At 42.5% G+C, this 21903-nt stretch overlaps 1 protein-coding gene across 1 annotated transcript in view; it reads right to left on the minus strand.

The window, feature by feature from the left end:
- TEX14 (testis expressed 14, intercellular bridge forming factor) overlaps positions 1 to 21903 on the minus strand; it is a 134604-nt gene that overhangs the window by 83282 nt on the left and 29419 nt on the right. Inside the window, exons 5-7 of the mRNA XM_060203834.1 lie at positions 19950 to 20031; positions 7598 to 7728; positions 2513 to 2626 (exon numbers count right to left, since the gene is read on the minus strand). Coding sequence (XP_060059817.1) covers positions 2513 to 2626; positions 7598 to 7728; positions 19950 to 20031 — 327 coding nt within the window. The remainder of the gene's footprint in view (positions 1 to 2512; positions 2627 to 7597; positions 7729 to 19949; positions 20032 to 21903) is intronic.

The following is a 21903-nucleotide window of genomic DNA, read 5'->3' on the forward strand; positions in this document are numbered from 1 at the left end:
CTATTAAAAATTATGAATTCACCTTCTTTACTTTATCTTGGCTGGAGCTTGAAAGAATCATGTTAAGTGAGATAATCCAGAAAGAGGATGACTATGGGATGGTCTCACTCATAGACAGAAGATGAGAAATAACAATAGAAAGGGAAACACAAAGCAGAACTTGCACTGGGACTGGTGTATTGCACCAAAGTAGAAGACTTGGGGGTGGGGGTACTTTTAGGTCCTTGTGTCTGATGGTGGAGAAGGACCTAGAGTGATGATTAGAGTGTTTTGTAGTAAACTGAGGAATTTTACACATGTGCCAACAACTGTATTTACTAACTAAACCATTAATCCCACCAATAAGAAAAAAAATTCAATGAATATTTGTCTTTCTTCCAGGCCCCTTGAACATATCCTAAACAAAAAAACCTTTGTATACCACGTTTCTCCAAGACAACAAGATAGGAGCCAGGGTTTGGGTAGGAGGTACAATCTGTGGCTTCTCACTGATCATGCTGTGAGAGCTTCAAATTATCAATGGCAATGTCACCAAAAACTACAGAGCAACACATCTTATGCATATCATTTCTACACTGGTAATCACTTGCAAGAAATGTATTGATATACTCATTTTACCTATTTGTAAATATTTTATTTATTTATTGGATAGAAACAGAGAAATTGAGAGGGAAGGAAAAGACAGAAAGGAAGAGAGACAGACAGACATCTGCAGCACTGCTTCACCGCTTGCAAAGCTTTCCCCCTTCAGGTGGTAACCAGGGACTTGAACTCAAGTCCTTGGGCACTGTAACATGTGTACTGAACCAGGTGTACCACACCCAGTCCTTCAATATACTCATTTTAGAGATGAGGACACCAAGGTTAGAGGGGCCAGGTGGTGGTTGAGCACACATATTACAGTGCACAAGGACCCAGGTTTGAACTCCTGGTCCCCACCTGCAGGGGGAAAGCTTCCCAAGTGGTGAAGTAGTGCTGCAGGTGTCTCTCTGTCTCTCTCCCTCTCTATCACCCCCTTCCCTCTCAATTTCTGGCTGTGTCTATCTAATAATAAAGATAAATTTTAAAAAAAAATTAAAGGAAACCAAGATTAAGAAGAAATCAGGAGGGGGCCGGGTGGTAGCACAGTGGGTTAAGCATGCATGGTGCAAAGCGCAAGGACTGTCATAAGGATCCTGGTTCAAGCTCCTGGCTCCCCACCTGCAGGGGGTTGCTTCACAAACAGTTAAGCAGGTATGTAGGTGTCTAACTTTCTCTTCTCTCTCTGTATTCCCCTCCTCTCTCAATTTCTCTCTGTCCTATCCAACAACAAACAATAGCAATAACAATAATAATAATAACAACAATAAGGGCAATAAAAGGGGAAAAATGGCCTCCAGAAGCAGTGGATTTGTAGTGCAGGCACAAAGCCCCAGCAATAACCCTGGGGACAAAAAGAAGAAAAAAAAGTCAGGAACTTGCCCAAGGTCATTAACCCAGCGAGTCTTATGTCAAAAGCCACATTGTGCCTAAAAGAGTTCTTCCAGTCTACTGGGACCCCTTCAGGTTGACTACCCTAAAAGGAAGGGATTAGCCCCCTTGAGACACCTCCAGAGGAACTGGGTGATCTTCCCTGCAGACTGGGTCCATCCCAAGGCCTCAGCAACAGTTGTGTGAAACCATGAGTTCAGAACACACCCCGGCATTTAAGAGCTGAAGCACTAACCCTAAAGTCACAGAAAATCTAAGGTTCTGAGACTCACAGGCAGGGCCAGGTGGTGGCGCACCTGGTTGAGCGCACACACTGAGACTCACAGGCATGTCCTCAATAGCAATGGAAGGGTGCTTCAGATGTCTGGATCTTGTGCACAGCTATGCACAATAAAGACAGGACAGTTACATTCTGTCCTGAAAGGGTGCACAGTTGAAAACAGGGTAAAGGGGGTTGGGTGGTAGCACAGTGGGTTATGGGCACGTGGTGCAAAGCACAAGGACCAGCTTAAGGATCCCGGTTCAAGCCCCGGCTTCCCACCTGCAGGGGAGTCGCTTCACAGGCGGTGAAGCAGGTCTGCAGGTGTCTGTCATTCTCTCCCCCTCTCTGTTTTCCCCTCCTCTCTCCATTTCTCTCTCTTATCCAACAACAACGACATCAGCAACAACAATAATAACTACAACAACAATAAAACAACAAGGGCAACAAAAAGGGGGGCAAAGCAAAAAATTAAAAAAAAAAAAAAAGAAAACATGGTAAAGGGGCAGGGAGATGATGCACCCAGTACAGTACAGTGTAACAGCGCACAAGGATTCACTAAAGAGAAAGAAAAGAAGGTAGGCTTCTGGGGCTGTAGCAAGAAAGTTGGGTCTGGGGACAGAATTATCCAGAAACGCAGGTTATGGAGATTTAACCATCAGACAAAACGAGCTCCTGGGCCACTACCATCCCCCTCCCCTCAGGCTATCATTAATTCCTCTTCCCCTTCAGATCCCTGATATTCATATCCCTGACACAACCCCCACCCTGTCCCCTTCCTACCTGCTGTGCTCCTGCTCAGCAATTAACAAGTCAGCCAGCCTCAGCCTGCTGCCAGGTGGGTGGGTGGGAAGATTCAGCTCCTTCACTGTGACCCTGCTCCCATTCCACACCAGGCTGTAAGGGCAGGAAGTGGAGTGAGCTGAAGGCAAGGAAACATAGAAGTCTGGGACACCTGTTCGTCCTCTTGTCACTTACCTCAGATTCTAAAGCATCCTGAGGAACACAGTACAGGTGGTAGGAATCCACTAAAGAATTAAAGGTGGAGAGAGAGGAGGACAAAGGGAGAGACATTTGGATGTAGTAATAGGTGTTTGTGTGACTTGGAAAGGAAGAGATGGGACCTTAAAGGGGGGGGGGGCTGGATGGTAGGGACAGGATAGTTATATTCTGTCCTGAAAGGGTGCACAGTTGAAAATAGGGTAAAGGGGGTTGGGTGGTAGCGCAGTGGATTAAGTGCACGTGGTACAAAGCCCAAGGACCCACGTAAGGATCTGGGTTCGAGCCCCTGGCTCCCCACCTACAGGGGAGTCACTTCACAAGTGGTGAGGCAGATCTGCAGGTGCCTATCTTTCTATTCCCTTCCTCTCTCCATTTCTCTCTGTCCTATCCAACAACATCGACATCAAGAATAATAATAACTACTACAACAATAAAACAAGGGTAACAAAAGAGAAAATAAATAATAATAATAAAGGGGGGTGGTAGTGGTCCAGGTGGTGGCACAGTGGATAAAGTATTGGACTCTCAAGCATGAGGTCCTGAGTTCAATCCCCAGCAGCACATGTACCAGAGTGATGTCTGGTTCTTTCTCTCTCCTCCTCCTATCATTCTAATAAGTAAATTAAAAAAGGGGGTGGGGGAAGCAGGTGGTAGTGTACCTGGTTAAGTGTACACATTGCAGTGCACAAGGTTGCAGGTTCAAGCCCCTGGTCCCCACCTGCAGGGGGAAACTTCATGAGTGATAAAGTAGGGTTGCAGGTGTCTCTCTGTCTCTCTTCCTATGTCCTCCTCTCTCTCATTTCTCGCTATATCTATGCAATAATACGTAAGTATATAAAAGGGGGAAAATATATACAGATATAGACAGATGTTAGCCCATATCTGCAACCTTAAGAAAACTGCTGTAACTTACAATAGAGGGAATGGGGATCCAGAACTCTGGTGGTGGGAACGATGTGGAATTGTGTCCCTATTATCTTGTAATTTTTTAAATCACTAATTAAAAGTTTTAATTTAACTTAAAGAATTAAAGGGAAAATGACCAGAGCAGATCTGTATTTTAGAAAGAGAATGACACTAGTAATGTGGGGAGGTTTTTGGGGCAGGGGTAGTCCAGATAATGGGAGGCTAGTTAGAAGGTCAGTTTGAGTGGTCCAGAAGGTGGTGCAGTGGATAAAGCACTGGACTCTTAAGGATAAGGTCCTGAGTTCAATTCCTGGCAGCACATGTACGAGTATGATGTCTGGTTCTTTTTCTCTCTCCTCCTATATTTTTCATGAATAAATAAATAAAATCTTTTTTTTTTAAATAAAAGGGGGAGTTGGGCGGTATTGCAGCTAAGTGCAGGTGGCGCAAAGTGCAAGGACCAGCATAAGGATCCCGGTTCAATCCCCTGGCTCCCCACCTGCAGGGGAGTCACTTCACAGGCAGTGAAGCAGGTCTGCAGGTGTCTTTCTCTCCCCCTCTGTCTCCCCCTCCTCTCTCCATTTCTCTCTGTCCTATCCAACAACTAAGACATCAATAACTACAACAATAAAAAAACAAGGGCAAAAACAAAGGGGAAATGAATAAATATTACAAAAAAGAGAAACAAGAAATGTGAAATAAAATTCTCTTTTTTTTAAAAAAAAAAAAAGGTCAGTTTGAGTAAGGAACCCTGGTCACTTGGCAAAAGGATAGAACAGATAGACAAGAGAGAATTTATGGCAGGCATAGGAAAACAAGAAGCCTATCAGCAGGAGAAAGAAAGCCTTAGGAGGCCTACAAAGGCCTATTATTTTTTTTACCAGGGCACTGCTCAGCTTTGGTTCCTGGTGGTGCTGGGAATTGAACCTGAGCTCTTATAGCCTAAGGCATGAAAGTATTTTTGCATAACCATCATGAAAAAAAGAGAGGCCAGATGGAAGCACAGCGGGTTAAGCTTACATAGCACAAGGACATGAGTAAGGATACCAGTTTGAGCCCCAGGCTCCCCACCTGCCAGGGGGTCACTTCACAGGTGGTGAAGCAGGTGTCTATTTTTATCTGCCTCTCTCTGTCTTGCCCTCCTCTCTTGATTTCTCTACAACAACAAAATGGAAAAAAAAAAGGGGGGGGGGGGAAGAAGGGAGAAAAGGCAGGACCAAGGATCACAGAAGAAAATGGGCATATATATATAAATATAGACATATAGTTATAGAAATAATAGCCAACCCATATCTGTGATCTTGGGAGAACTAATACAGTTTCCATTGGAGGGGAATGGGAACAAAGAACTCTGGTGGGGGACTGGGTGGCGGTACATCGGGTTAAGCACTCATAGTACAGAGCGCAAGGACCAGTGCAAGGATGCCAGTTGAAGCCCCTGGCTCCCCACCTGCAGGTCACTTTACAAGTGGTGAAGTGGTCTATAGATATTTATCTTTCTTTCTCCCTCTCTATCTTCCCCTCCCGTCTTTTCTGTCCTAGTCAATAAAAAGGAAAAAAAAAAAAAAGGGGGGGAGCCAGGTGGTGATGCACCTGGTTGAGTGCACATATTACAGTGCTCAAGGACCCAGGTTCGAGCCCCTAGTTCCCACCTGCAGGGGGAAAGCTTTGCAAGTGATGAAGCAGGGATGCAGGTGTCTCTGTCTCTCCCTATATCTCCTGCCCTCTCAATTTCTGGTTGTCTCTATCCAATAATGATACTGTTTTTAAAAAATTTAAAAAACAACTTAAAAAAAAGAATAGTAAAAAAAAAAAAGAGAGAGAAAGAGAGAGAGAACTCTGGTGGTTCTGGAGGTAGCGCAGTGGATAAAATCTTTGACTCTCGAACATGAGGTCCTGTGTTCGATCCCCGACAGCACATGTACCAGAGTGATGTCTGGTTATTTCTCTCTCCTCCTATCTTCTTCATGAATAAATAAATAAAATCTTTATTTAAAAAAAAAGAACTCTTAAGGTAGGAAAGGTGTGGAATTATACCCTGTTATCTTATAATTTTCTAAATCAATATTAAATCACCAACAAAAAATTGTACAAAATAAAAATAAATAAAAAGACTCTTATTAAGTTGTTGGAAAAGTCATGACATATCTTCGTGTTTTTCTATGCAAAAATGTGTCATAACTTTTTCCTACAATGTAATAGAAGGCCAAGAAACTGACTGGAACGATTCCATGTCCCCACAGGAGCAAGGTTTCTAGGACTGGGAACACCCAGAGACTTTTACCATAGCCAGATTCTGTTACTGACACCTTTGTTGCATTTGGTTATTGAGTCTTAGTTTATGCTACTCTGGCCTCCACAGAGGCTCAATCCCCTACAAGAGGTCAGACAGTCACCACTAAGTTCCCTGTAACACTAGAAAAGAGAGTCTGAAACACTGTTATGCATAATCTTTCAGAGCCACTGTTCTCAACAAAGGGAAAATTGACAGTGTCTATAGACAGAGTACTGACCAGCTCTGTTTTATGGTGGTGTAGGGAGATTGAACCTGAGGCTTTGGAGTCTCATGCATGAGAGTCTTTCTGCATAACCATTATGCTATCTAACCCCGCCCGTCTGTAGACATTTTTGTTGTTACATTCATAACTGCTGAGTGGGGGGAGCTACTGGCATCCAGTTAATACAGACAGGGATACTTTTAGACATCCTGCAATACAAAGAACAGGCCCTGTGACTAAAGATATCTGGGAAAAAAATGTCAATGGTGTCAAAATTGAAATAGCCTGATTTATGTTATGGGCAGGTGGTGGTGCATCTGGTTGAGCACACACATTACAATGCACAAAGACCTAGGTTCAAGCCCTGGGTCCCCATCTGCAGGGGGAAAGCTTTGCAAGTGGTGAAGCAGTGCTTTAGTCTTTCTCTCTCTCTCTCCCTATCTTCCCTTTCCCTTTTGATTTTCTATCCAATAAATAAATAAAAATAATCTTAAAAATTAAAGAAGGCCAGGAGAAGATAGCATAATGATTATAAGAAGAGACTCTCCTGCCTAAGGCTCCAAAGTCACAGGTTCCTGCAACTCCATAAGCCAGAGCTAAAAAAAAAAAAGAAAGAAAGAAAGAAAGAAAAGGAAAGGAAAGGAAAGGAAAGGAAAGGAAAGGAAAGGAAAGGAAAGGAAAGGAAAGGAAAGGAAAGGAAAGGAAAGGAAAATCCTTGATTTAAACACATGTTCTTCAGGGTCAGGGACATAGCATAGCAATTATGCAAAAAGACTTTCATGCCTGAGACTCCAAGGACCCAGATTTAATCCCTAGCACTATCACATGCCAGAGATGAGCAGTGCTGTGATAAAAACAACAACAGGGAGTCAGGTGGTAGCGCAATGGGTTAAGCATAGGTGGCGCAAAGTGCAAGGTCCCATGTAAGGATCCCGGTTCGAGACCCCGGCTCCCCACCTGCAGAGGGGTCACTTCACAGGCAGTGAAGTAGGTCTGCAAGTGTCTATCTTTCTCTCCCCCTCTCTGTCTTCCCCTCCTCTCTCCATTTCTCTCTGTCCTATCCAACAACAGACATCAATAACAACAAAAATAATAATTACAACAATAAAACAACAAGGGCAACAAAAGGGAATAAATAAATATTTCTTAAAAAAAATAGCGGGGTGGAGGAGGTAGCATAATGGTTGTGCAAACAGACTCTCTCTCATGCCTGAGGCTCCTAATTCCCAGGTTCAATCCCCCACACCACCATAAGCCAGAGCTGAGCCGTGCTCTGGTGTTTCTCTCTCTCTCTCCCTCTGCATCTCTCTCAATATAAAAAAATAAAATAAATAAAATATTTTATAAAAAAAAATAGTAAACATGTTCTTCAATGTTTAGGTAGAAGCCCTCTTACACAGAAGGAAAAGCCCATTCTTCCTGTGAGCCTAAATCAGACCACAATTCTATAAGCTTCGCTTACTTGGTCATAAACATGTAGGGGCCACTGAAGAAAGAGAAGGTGGGCTCATCATCAGCTTGAATCACTTCCTTTTCTCCAATTACTGGCAGAGATCCTAGATAGGCAAGCTGTGTTCCCCCTGTAAGATAAAACTGAAAGCAAAGCATAGCTTTAAATTTAGGAGAGGAAAAGTAAAATACTTCTAGATCACATCAGTCAGCTAACAATAAAAATTAGCTATCATTTAACAACTTGTTGAATACCCATACGCACTATACATCACTTTTTTTTTTTTTTTTTTTTTTGCCTGCAGAGTTATCGCTGGGGCTTGGTGCCTGTACCATGAATCCACTGCATGGATTCTGACGGCCATTTTTTTTCCATTTTGTTGTTGCTGGATAACACAAAGAGAAATTAAGGGAAGAGGGGAAGACAGAGAGGGTGAGAGAAAGATGAACACCTACAGACTTGCTTTACTGCTTGCAGTGCAACTCCCAAGCAGGTGGGGAGCCGGAGGATCAAACCGGGATCCTTGCACTGGTCCTTGTGCACTATGTGCGTTTAACCTGGTGCGCTACCACCTGGCCCCCAACATCACTTTTTTTAACTGAGTTAATAATGTTGGTTTATAAGAATGTATACGTCACTTTTTTTTCTCCCCCCACCAAGGCTATCACTAGTGCCTGCTGTCTGCACAACTCCATTGTTCCTTGTGGCCATTTTGATAAGAGATGAGAATGGAAGAAGAGAGAGATGGAAAGAGATAAAGAGAAAGAGAGACACTTGTAGCACTGCTCTACTATTCATGAGGCTTCACCACTCGGCTGGGATTCAGGGGCTTGAATGTGGGTCATTGAGTGTGGTAACATGAGTGCTCTAACAGGTGAGATATCACCTGGCCCCAAGAGCATATATGTTCTCTCTTCTTTTCTTTTTCTTTCTTTACTGGGGGGATTAATGGATAATTACAGTGAAGCTGCTGACATAAGGGTACCAGTATATGTGTTTTAAGGGTGCAATTTCTTTTTTTTATGTTTATTTATTTTCCCTTTTGTTGCCCTTGTTGTTTAACATTGTTGTGGTTATTGATGTCGTTGTTGTTGGATAGGACAGAGAGAAATGGAGAGAGGAGGGGAAGACAGAGAGGGGGAGAGAAAGACAGACACCTGCAGACCTGCTTCACCGCCTGTGAAGCGACTCCCTGCAGGTGGGGAGCAGGGGCTTGAACCGGGATCTTTATGCTGGTCCTTGCGCTTTGAGCCACGTGCGCTTAAACCACTGTGCCACCACCTGACTCCCACTGTGCGATTTCACACCTCTTTGAAATGTTTGTGACCACAGCATGCTCACTACCTGTCAGTCAAAGTTCAGGGTGCTAGTATGCCAGGCTAGCTTTGCTGGCAGTAGACAGAGACGACCAGGGACTCATGGCTGAGCAGAGAAGCAGTATTTCTTTATTGACGAGCGGGGACCAGTACAACAAACTAATCACAACACAATTCTGTCCTCCATCTCTCTCCTCCAGCAGAAGAGTCAGAAGGAAGAGTCAGGAAGTACACAGGCTAGGGGGCGGGGAGAAGGAAGAAGCCCGAACTAGCAAGGACTAAACCCAAGTCTCCCGGAGGCAGGGGGAGTGAGACCAAACCAATGTAACAGAATGACCATGTAAATAGACCACAATATCAAGCAATGTAACAGAAGGGATCCCAGAAACAGAACTAGAAGCATACCAAAAATTCCCCCTTTTCTTTTTAACTAATTGACCATAGTATCAGGAGTGTGGGGTGAACAGAAACCTATATCGTACAGGCATTTTCAAAAAAAAAAACTGGCACAAACATGGAGGAACAAGTAAGCGAGCAACAAGAACCAGTGTGATGCCAAGGGAAGGCCTGAAGGGGGCGTTTCTTGCCTCTTTGGGCAAGGCTTATCAAACTAAAGGACATTTCCTGCCTCTGTGGGATTCTCTTGCCTCTGGGGCATTTATTGCGTCAACGGACGTTTCCTATCTCTGTGGGCATTACCTAGCAAGGAGGGGGGTTTCCTACAGAGTCCCAAGGAAGCTGGCTGCAGTCAGTCTTTGAGAAACCCAGCAGCGTACAGGGAAGCTGCTATAAAATTGTGTACGAGTAAGTCCGATAGAAGTGCCAGTCTAGAGAGGACTTCCGGAGGCGGAGCTACGAGCAGCAGATAGCTTTCTCTCCTCTCCTCTTCCAGATCAACTAGGAATACCAAAGGAGACCACCCGGACCGAAACAAGACAGGACTAGAACGACCACAGGAACCCAGTAAATCACCAGTGAGTACAAACACATGTGGCTGGTGACAGAGAGGAGAGAGGAGCCTAAGGAGAGATTAAGTGACTGCTAACAGTTCAGCAGTTTATCAGTTGAGATACCACCTCCAGTCTGCTCCACCAACAAGGGAGGAGAGGACTCCCCAGAGACTCACCAAGTACAACTCTGAGTCTCCATTGCTACTACCCTCAGAATCTGGAGCAGTGACAGGGAGGGACACCAGGGGACAGAGATCTAACCGGGAAACTCAGGAGAAGACCTATACCTCGGTGGCATAGCTGAGGGGCTGTGAAAGTCTCTTTGCATAACCACTGGATTATCTCTGCCACACGCTGCTTTATCTCTTGGTCAGGAGTCAGTGATTAAACTAAGAAGCCTATTGATAGTTTAAAAGCCCTCAGGCTCCCATAGCCTACAGGGAAGAAAAAAAAAGAGGCTTTTAAACCACTGAGCTCCAACTCAGGGATTGAAACATCTGTTAACTTCCACCACTGTGAACCCTTTAATTAACTTACTTAGACACAAGTCAATCCAGGCAATAGTGATCAATAATTTGAAAGGTACTGATAAAGGGAACTCATAACATAATATATATAATGGTTAAAACAACAAGAAAAAATACTGGAGAATCAAACCAGGACAACAGTCCAGCTGAAAGTCCTCCAGAGGGTGAAGCACAAAACAACAAGTTCAACATCCAAACATTAGCTAAGGAAATAATAACAGGAGTGAGTAAAGAATTTGAAAAAATTGTAATCAGAAATGCAGGAACAACAAATGAGAATATGGAAGAAAATTCTAATTATCTCATGGTTATCAGAGAGCCGAAAGCTGAAATCGCTGAGCTAAGAATGCAACTAGCTGAACAAGCTAAAACAGTATCACAGCAGGGCAACAAAATAGATGAACTCCAGAAAACAGCAGAGGGCAGAGAGAATAGGATCTATGAGACTGAAGACAGAATTAGCAAGATTGAGGATGAATTAGAGACAACTAAAAAAGAAGTAAGAGATCTCAAAAAGAGATTAAGAGATGCTGAAAACAACAACAGAATCCTATGGGATGACTTCAAAAGACACAATATATGCATTATTGGCTTACCAGAGGAAGAAAGAGAAGGACAGGAAGAAAGCATTTTTCAGCCATAATAGCTGAAAATTTCTCTAGTCTAGACAACATCAAAGACATAAAGATTCAAGAAGCCCAGAGGGTCCCAAACAAATTAACCCAGACCTAAAGACACCAAGACATATCATACTTAGAATGGAAAGGAATAAGGATAAAGAAAGGATCCTGAAGGCTGCAAGAGAAAAACAAAGAATCACCTACAAAGGAAAACCCATAAGATTAGCAGCAGACTTCTCCATACAAACACTACAGGCCAGAAGAGAATGGCAAGATATCTATCCAGTACTCAATGAGAAAGGTTTTCAGCCAAGAATACTATATCCTGCTAGACTGTCATTCAGACTAGATGGAGGCATCAAAACCTTCACAGACAAGCAACAGTTGAAGGAATCAACCATCACCAAGCCTGCCCTGAAAGAAGTTCTGAAATGTCTCCTATAAACAACCAGACCACCACAAATTGGACATACATCAAAACACTCTAAAACTCTACAAGAATGGCGTTAAAATATCTTCAATCTTTGATATCAATAAATGTCAATGGCCTGAATTCACCTATTAAAAGACACAGAGTAGGAAGATGGATCAGAAAACACAACCCAACAATATGCTGTCTACAGGAAACCCACCTAACTCAACAAGAGAAACACAGACTTAAAGTGAAAGGATGGAAAACTATCATACAAGCCAATGGCCCACAAAAAAAGGCAGGAGCAGCTATTCTCATATCTGACATGATAGACTTTAAAAAAGATAGGAATGGACACTACTTAATGCTCAGAGGATCAGTCAATCAAGAGGACTTAACAATTATTAATATCTATGCACCCAATGAGAAGCCATCTAAATACATCAAACTCCTACTGAAAGAGCTACAGCAATATATTAACAGTAACACAATCATAGTAAGGGACTTCAACACCCCACTATCTCAACTTGACAGATCATCCAGGAAGAAAATCAGTAAAGACATAAGGGAGCTAAATGACGAGATAAACTAGAACTATTGGACATTTTCAGAGTCATTCATCCCAAGAAACTGGAATACACATTTTACTCAAATCCACATGGGTCATTCTCAAGGATAGACCATATGTTAGGCCACAAAGACAGCATCAGCAAATTCAAGAGCACTGACATCATCCCAAGCATCTTCTCAGACCACAGTGGAATTAAACTAACACTTAACAATCAACAAAAGATTAGTAACAGTCCCAAAATGTGGAAGCTCAACAGTACACTTCAAGGAAGAAATCAAAATGTGGAAGCTCAACAGTACACTTCAAGGAAGAAATCAAACTGTTTCGAGAGTTCAATGAAAATGAAGACACAAGCTATCAAAATATTTGGGACACAGCTAAAGCAGTCCTAAGAGGAAAGTTCATAGCTATACAAGCACACATTAGGAAACAAGAAAAAGCACAAATAAACAGCCTGATTGCACATCTTAAAGACATAGAAGAAGAACAACAAAGGAACCCTAAAGCAACCAGAAGGACAGAAATCACTAAAGTTAGGGCAGAAATAAATAACACTGAGAATAGGAAAACCATACAAAAGAGCAACAAAAGTAAATGTTGGTTCTTCGAAAGAGTAAACAAAATCAACAAACCTTTAGCCAGACTCACAAAACAAAAAAGGGAGAAGACCCAAATAAATTGGATAGTAAATGAAAGAGGAGATATCACAACAGACACTGAAGAAATTCAACATATCATGCGAGGCTTCTATGAACAACTATATGCCACCAAGCTAGAGAACCTGGAAGAAATGGCCGATTTCCTAGATACCTACCAACTTCCAAAACTAAGTAAAGAGGAAGTGGATAACATGAACAGGCCCATCACATCTAATGAAATTGAAACAGTTATCAAAATTTCCCCAAAAATAAAAGTCCTGGACCAGATGGTTTTACAAATGAATTCTACAAACCCTTCAAAGAAGAACTAATACCTCTACTTTTAAAAGTCTTCCAGAAGATTGAAGACACTGGTATACTCCCTGCCAGCTTCTATGAAGCCAACATCACCCTGATACCAAAAGCAGACAGGGACACAACCAAAAAAGAAAAGTACAGACCAATATCTCTGATGAACATAGATGCGAAAATACTGAACAAAATTCTAGCCAACCGGATACAGCAGTATATCAAAAAGATTGTTCATCATGACCAAGTGGGGTTTATCCCAGGCATGCAAGGTTGGTTTAATATACGTAAATCAATCAACATGTGATCCACCACATCAACAAAAGACCAAAAACCACATGGTCATATCAATAGATGCAGAGAAAGCCTTTGACAAAATACAACATCCCTTCCTTTATGATCAAAACACTAAAAAAATGGGAATAGATGGAAAATTCCTGAAGATAGTGGAGTCTATATAGAGCAAACCTACAGCCAACATCATACTCAATGGTGAAAAACTGGAAGCATTTCCACTCAGATCAGGTACTAGACAGGGCTGCCCACTATCACCATTACTATTCAACATAGTGTTGGAAGTTCTTGCCATAGCAATCAGGCAGGAGAAAGGAATTAAAGGCATACAGATTGGAAGAGAAGAAGTCAAACTCTCCTTATTTGCAGATGACATGATAGTAGTATACATGGAAAAACCTAAGGAATCCAGCAAGAAGCTTTTGGAAATCATCAGGCAATACAGTAAAGTGTCAGGCTACAAAATGAACATTCAAAAGTCAGTGGCATTCCTCTATGCAAACACTAAGTTAGAAGAAATTGAAATCCACAAATCTATCTAGGAGTAAACCTAACCAAAGAAGTGAAAGACTTGTATACTGAAAATTATGAGTCACTACTCAAATAAATTGAAAAAGACACAAAGAAGTGGAAAGATATTCCATGTTCATGGGTTGGAAGAATTAACATCATCAAAATGAATATATTGGGGAGTCGGGCTGTAGCGCAGCGGGTTAAGCGCAGGTGGCGCAAAGCACAAGGACCGGCATAAGGATCCCGGTTCGAACCCCGGCTCCCCACCTGCAGGGGAGTCGCTTCACAGGCGGTGAAGCAGGTCTGCAGGTGTCTATCTTTCTCTCCCCCTCTCTGTCTTCCCCTCCTCTCTCTGTTTCTCTCTGCCCTATCCAACAACGACAACAATAATAACTACAACAATAAAACAAGGGCAAAAAAAGGGAATAAATAAATAAAATAAAATATTTTTTAAAAAATTAAAAAAAATATATATATATATATATTACCCAGAGCCATCTACAAATTTAATGCTATCCCCATCAGGATCCCAAGCACATTTTTTAGGAGAATAGAAAAAATGCTACAAATGTTTATCTGGAACCAGAAAAGACCTAGAATTGCCAAAACAATCTTGAGAAAAAAGAACAGAACTGGAGGCATCACACTCCCAGATCTCAAACTGTATTATAGGGCCATTGTCATAAAAACTGCTTGGTACTGGAACATGAACAGACACACTGACCAGTGGAATAGAACTGAGAGCCCAGAAGCAAGCCCCTACACCTATGGACATCTAATCTTTGACAAAGGGGCCCAGACTATTAAATGGGAAAAGCAGAGTCTCTTCAACAAATGGTGTTGGAAACAATGGGTTGAAACATGCAGAAGAATGAAACTGAATCACTGTATTTCACCAAATACAAAAGTAAATTCCAAGTGGATCAAGGACTTGGATGTTAGACCACAAACTATAAAATACTTAGAGAAAAATATTGGCAGAACTCTTTTCCGCATAAATTTTAAAGATATCTGTAATGAAACAAATCCAATTACAAAGAAGACTAAGGCAAGTATAAACCTATGGGACTACATCAAATTAAAAAGCTTCTTCACAGCAAAAGAAACCACTACCCAAACCAAAAGACCCCTCACAGAATGGGAGAAGATCTTTACATGCCATACATCAGATAAGAGTTTAATAACCAACATATATAAAGAGCTTGCCAGACTCAACAACAAGACAACAAATAACCCCATCCAAAAATACTTCCTCTCCACTTTTCCAAGCTTTGGGTCCATGATTGCTCAACAATTTGTTTGGCTTTGTATGTTAACTCTCTTTTCAGTCACCAGGTTCCAGGTGTCATCAGGATGCCAGCTAGACTTCCCTGGATGAAGACCCCACCAATATGTCCTGGAGCTCCATTTCCCCAGAGACCCACACTACTAGGGAAAGAGAGAGGCAGACTGGGAGTATGGACCGACCAGTCAACGCCCATGTTCAGCGGGGAAGCAATTACAGAAGCCAGACCTTCTACCTTCTGCAACCCACAATGACCCTGGGTCCATGCTCCCAGAGGGATAGAGAATGGGAAAGCTATCGGGGGAGGGGGTGGGGGGTGGGATATGGACATTGGGTGGTGGAAATTGTGTGGAGTTGTACCCCTCCTACCCTATGGTTTTGTTAATTAATCCTTTCTTAAATAAAAAAAAAAATGGGGGGAGGACTTGGACAGAATATTCACCACAGAAGAGATCCAAAAGGCCAAGAAACACATGAAAAAATGCTCCAAGTCTCTGATTGTCAGAGAAATGCAAAGAAAGACAACAATGAGATACCACTTCACTCCTGTGAGAATGTCATACATCAGAAAAGGTAACAGCAACAAATGCTGGAGAGGGTGTGGGGTCAAAGGAACCCTCCCGCACTGCTGGTGGGAATGTCAATTGGTCCAACCTCTGTGGAGAACAGTCTGTAAAACTCTCAGAAGGCTAGAAATGGACCTACCCTATGACCCTGCAATTCCTCTCCTGGGGATATATCCTAAGGAACCCAACACATCCATCCAAAAAGATCTGTGTACACATATGTTCTTGGCAGCACAATTTGTAATAGCCATAACCTGGAAGCAACCCAGGTGTCCAACAACAGATGAGTGGCTGAGCAAGTTGTGGTATATATACACAATGGAATACTACTCAGCTGTAAAAAATGGTGACTTTACCTTTTTTAGCCGATCTTGGATGGACCCTGAAAAAATCATATTTAGTGAAATAAGTCAGAAACAGAAGGATGAATATGGGATGATCTCACTCTCAAGCAGAAGTTGAAAAACAAGATCAGAAGAGAAAACACAAGTCGAACCTGAAATGGAATTGGAGTATTACACCAAAGTAAAAGACTCTGGGGTGGGTGGGTGGGGAGAATACAGGTCCATGAAAGATGATGAATGACACAGTGGGGGTTGTATTGTTAAATGGGAATCTGGGGAATGTTATGCATGTACAAACTATTGTATTTACTGTTGAATGTAAAACATTAATTCCCCAATAAAGAAATAAATTATTTAAAAAAAAAAGTCACCAGATCTTCCCTCCAGCATCAGGTGGGGCCTCGGAGGAAGAAAATATAAAAAAAAAAAAAGAAGAGAAAACACAAGTCGAACCTGAAATGGAATTGGCGTATTGCACCAAAGTAAAAGACTCTGGGGTGGGTGGGTGGGGAGTATACAGGTCCATGAAGGATGATAAATGACATAGTGGGGGTTGTATTGTTAAATGGGAAACTGGGGAATGTTATGCATGTACAAACTATTGTATTTACTGTTGAATGTAAAACATTAATTCCCAATAAAGAAATAAATTAAAGGAAAAAAATGGTGACTTCACCATTTTCAGCCAATCTTGGATGGACCTTGAAAAATTCATGTTGAGTGAAATAAGTCAGAAACAGAAGGATGAATACGGGATGATCTCACTCTCAAGCAGAAGTTGAAAAACAAGATCAGAAGAGAAAACACAAGTCGAACCTGAAATGGAATTGGAGTATTACACCAAAGTAAAAGACTCTGTGGTGGGTGGGTGGGGAGAATACAGGTTCATGAAGGATGATAAATGACATAGTGGGTGTTGTATTGTTAAATGGGAAACTGGGGAATGTTATGTATGTACAAACTATTGTATTTACTGTTGAATGTAAAACATTAATTCCCCAATAAAGAAATAAATTTTAAAAAAAAGTGCCAGTCCAAAGCAGATGTCCACGGAAGAAATGCCAGGGGGTGAAATGTTGCATGAGGAAGGTCAGCCGCTGGAATTCCACTTTTCTGTAGAGAACTTGACAGCTGCAATTCACTTACTTGTGAAACAAAACTTGTAGCAGGTTAGAAATTTACCACAACTGATAGATTATAATTGGTTTAAGTATCTTTATAAATTTGGAAGGTCTTTCTCGTTTCATTTTAAGGCTGCTTAACCAATTTAAGCGCAATAAAATGTGGTAAGGCAAAGAACCATTGTTAGAGCCTCAGGCATGAGAATCATTAGCATAACCATTGTGCAATCTATCTTACGCCTGGGCTGGTTCTACCGCTAAATGAGAAGGTATTTGAGAGCTTTACATATCAAAAACGTCTTTTTTTTTTTTACCTTTTGTACACCCGTATAAGATGGAGACACACCCTAGGTGTGCGTAGGTTTTTTTAGACCAGATTAGTCAAAATATATTGATTTTTAACTAATTTTTACCTCAGACTTTAAATGTAAGTTAATTTTACCTTTATGAGAATTATATTGAAACCCTTTTTCATTTAACTTTGCCTGGTAAGAATATAGCCTTAAAGTTACATTTCTAACCTTAAAGTTAATGTTTACCAAAGTTCAAACACACACATAAACATGGTCTTCAATACACAAGGAGAAAAACTTTTGTTACGAAGACATGTCATTTTAAACACAAATTATCTGTACTGTCTTAGTTGTTCGGGGGGTGCGTTGTCTGGCGGTGGCCTATTGCCCAACTTCACCTCCAAGAATTGCAGGGGTGCGATCACTGCATGGATGTCTGCGTATTCTAGCTCCTCTGCCGTCAGAGCCGAGCTGGGGGATCTCAGCCAGGGGGCCCAGTCCCGTCAGGGAGCCTGCGGTCTCCGGGTAGTCTGGGATCTGCCCAGACACCATAGCAGGAGGGCGGGCGGGCCAGCTGTGCAGAAGGCGCAGGCTGAGGCGCCCCAGGGCAGGGGCCAGGATGGGCTGCAGCCCTGCCCGCCTTCCTGACCCCAGCGGCCAAGCAGCATGGAGGGAACCTGCGCCCAACACCCTGCGGTGGAGAGCAGGCTCCTACGGGCGGGCAGCGGGTGAAAACCAGAGTGTGGCCCAGAGCGAAATGTTCCAGAGATAGAGAAACTGTCTCGTGAAGAAAGGGCAGAGGCCTTTGGAAACCTCTCCATAAGTAGAAAAGCAGCCCATAGTGGATAGGTAGCCAAACGTCTTCACTTATCTGGGGGATGGGCAGGTTAGGTCCCACGTTGTTGTGCCATATGTCAGTCAAAGTTCAGGGTGCTAGTATGCCAGGCTAGCTTCACTGGCGGTAGACAGAGACGACCAGGGACTCATGGCTGAGCAGAGAAGCAGTATTTCTTTATTGACGAGCGGGGACCAGTACAACAAACTAATCACAACACAATTCTGTCCTCCATCTCTCTCCTCCAGCAGAAGAGTCAGGAACCAAGGAAGTATGTAAAATAGGGGGTGGGGAGAAGCGGGAACTAGCAAGGACTAAACCAAAATCTCCCGGAGGCAGGGGGAGTGAGACCAAACCAATGTAACAGAATGACCATGTAAATAGACCACAACCTCAAGCAATGTAACAGAAGGGATCCCAGAAGCAGAACTAGAAGCATACCAACAACTACCCAAGTACCAACCCCTTTCACCACAGTCTATCAGATCCCCTCCACCCTTTCAGCTCTCTTGCTTCCCCCCCGTTGTTGCCCTTAGTTTTTCACAAAATTTAAAGGTTTGTTATTGTTTGGTTTTTATTTGTTTCCTCCTCTCCCCTCCTTTTTTGTGGTACCAGGTTATGAGTCAGGGGCCTCATGCATGTGCAGTACTGACAAGTGACCTCCTTGGGCCAATTCTTTTATTCTATATGCTTAGAAATAAAAAGGGAGAGAGGGAGAGGCAGACAGAAAGGGGAGGAGGAAGAAATAGCAAAGTACCACTCCATCCTGTAGCTCCCTTTGGTGGTATTCACCATGCTCCCATGTGGCACCATGGAATAAACCCAGAGCCCCACCTGTGTGCTCTTAAGTAGGGTAGATAGTATAATGGCTACGCAAAGAGACTCTCATGCCTCAGGCTCCAAAGTCCAAGGTTCAATCCCCCACACCTCTATAACCCAGAGCTGAGCAGTGCTCTGGTTAAAAAAAAAGGGGGGAGGGGGGCAGATGGTGGTGCACCTGGTTAAGTGCACATAGTGCAAAGCACAAGGACCCCCACAAGGATCCTGGTTCAAGCTCTCAGCTCCCCACCGGCAGGTGGGGGGGTCATTCTACTAGTGTGGTGAAGCAGATCTGCAGGTGTCTATCTTTCTCTCCCCTTCTCTGTCTTTCCCTCCTCTCTCCACTTCTCTCTGTCCTATCCAACACAACGACATCAATAATAACTACAACAATAAAACAACAAGGGCAACAAAAGGGAATACATAATAAAAATAAATATTTTTTTAAAACTACAACAATAAAAAACAAGGGCAACAAAAGGGAAAATAATAAAAATAACAATAATTAAAAAAGAAAGAAAGAAAGCACTTTGGGGTGGAGCAGATAGTGTAATGGTTATGCAAACAGCTCTCATACCTGAGGCTCCAGGTTCAAAACCCCTCCTTTTATCCCCACCCCCTACCACTGTAAGTCAGAGCTGAGGACTGTCCTGGTAAAAATAATATATATATAAGCACTTTGGACAGGATATGGAAAGTGTTGGACAAAGCTGAGGAAGATGGGGCCAGTGCCCCTACAAACACTGGCTGTTTGGGGCCCAGGAAGTGGTATAATGACTAGAATGTTGCGTTTAGAACTATCAGGTCATGAGTTCAGTCCCTGGCAGTGCATGTGACAGAATGATGCTCTTGTTTTCATATTCCCCCTTCAATAAATAGAAATAAATTTTAAAACTATTTTTCATTGTACAAAAAAAAAAAAAAAAACAACTGTCAGTGGAAGCCTCTTACCTTCCCAAAACCAAAGCTGTAGATATTTTGAGCAGAAATCACTCCAGCTTTAAGTGGTCGGATAGGAGAACCATTGGGACTTCTAGAAAGATTGAAAAGACAGAAAGGATAAAGATTAACCACTCTATCCAAAGTAATATTGCTGAACCAAGTTTTCAGATGTGTAATTGGTTTTTATCTGTACTAGTTGACATTTTATCACAGAACTATTGATTCCCATGTTCTGGTATTCATGCCTTTGTGTATTCCTCACAGAAAGGACTAACTATTAACCCAACAGAAAACTGCAGAAACGACAGTGTGTTTTTCAAGGCCAGTTCCATCTGAGCTGTTCTTTTTAAAAAACATATATTTATTTATTCCCTTTTGTTGCCCTTGTTTTATTGTTGTAGTTATTATTGTTGTTGTTAGATAGGACAGAGAAATGGAGAGAGGAGGGGAAGACAGAGAGGGGGAGAGAAAGATAGACACCTGCAGACCTGCTTCACTGCCTGTGAAGTGACTCCCCTGCAGGTGGGGAGTCAGGGGCTCGAACCGGGATCCTTATGCCAGGATGCCTTATATCTTTGTGCTTTGTGCCACCTGTGCTTAATCCACTGCACTACCACCTGACTCCCTGGGCTGCCATGATCTATCTTAGATCACTTGTTCTGGGGAAAGTCAAGCACAGTATTGGAAGGATACTTACCTAGCCATATGAAAGGATCTGACACCCTGCACCAATTTGCCAGGTACGTGAGTGTGCATCTTAGGACTGGACGCTCCAACTCCAGTCAAACCTTTAGATGTTGTAGCTCCAGTTGACAACTTGACTGAAGTTCCATGAGAAAACCTGAACTCGAAGTACCCAGCTATGTCATTCCTTGATTCTGACCCATCTGACCCACAGAATGTATGTGAGATTAAAAGTTTACTGATGTGTGAAACTGCTTAAGTTTGGGGGTGGCAGATAAGTCATTATGCAGCAATAGGTAGCAGATACAACTTGGCAAAGTTGAAAAAAATCATTAAGTATATTTTATCTAACTTTGTCTAACGTTCTCATTTTAAAGTTAAGAAAAAAATGGCAGAAAGAAACGTTTATTGGTTTGGTGTCAAAAATGGCACCAGGAAACATCTGGATTTTGCTCATTCCAGTCACTGTTCGCCTCACTTACCACACTCAAAACACCTGCAGACAGCCTTCCCCCTCCCCTATTAACTGAAGACATTTTGTAAGCATGCCTTCTATTTCTTTGGTTCCCTCCCAACACAGTGTCATGTGTAGAGTAAGTATTTAATGCTTGTTGAGTGAGTAGCTTAGACTGAGACTAAAGCAGAAAAAAAAAATTCTGCTGCTGCTGGAACCATTTCCCCCTCTGTGGCAATTGTGTGGGTGATGATGTATACCTAATGCCATGTGCTCATTATTCATGAATGGATGTGAGTGCTTTCAGAAGTACTTTTGGACTCTACTCCTCCACCCCCCCAGCAATTCAATTGTGACAGGCTGTCCATTCCCCATTTTCAGCCACAGTATTGTAGTATGAATTAAAGTAGATAAACCAATTCACAGCTGGTATCCTGGCACAATTGCTGATAATGTCCCTTTCACTCTCAAAAAGCTCCAGTGGTGGCCTGGGAGGTGGTACACTAGCAACTGTTCGACTTAAAAGCTTGAGGTCCTGAATCTGATCCTCAGTGTTGCATATGCCAGAGTGATGCTCTAGTGGTGTGTGTGTGTGTGTGTGTGTGTGTGTGTGTTTAACATGTTAATAAATAAACAGATATTTGTTTATTTATTTAACTAGAGCACTGCTCAGGTCTGATTGATGGTGGCTCTGGAGACTGAATCTGAAAACTTTGAGCCTCAGGCATGAAAGTCTTTCACAAGGAGTTGGGCGGTAACGCAGTGGGTTAAGTGCACCTGGCGCAAAATGCAAGGAGCAGCATAAGGATCCTGGTTCGAGCCCCC

Source organism: Erinaceus europaeus, chromosome 12 (assembly GCF_950295315.1).
Source record: "Erinaceus europaeus chromosome 12, mEriEur2.1, whole genome shotgun sequence".
NCBI classification, from domain to species: Eukaryota; Metazoa; Chordata; class Mammalia; order Eulipotyphla; family Erinaceidae; genus Erinaceus; species Erinaceus europaeus.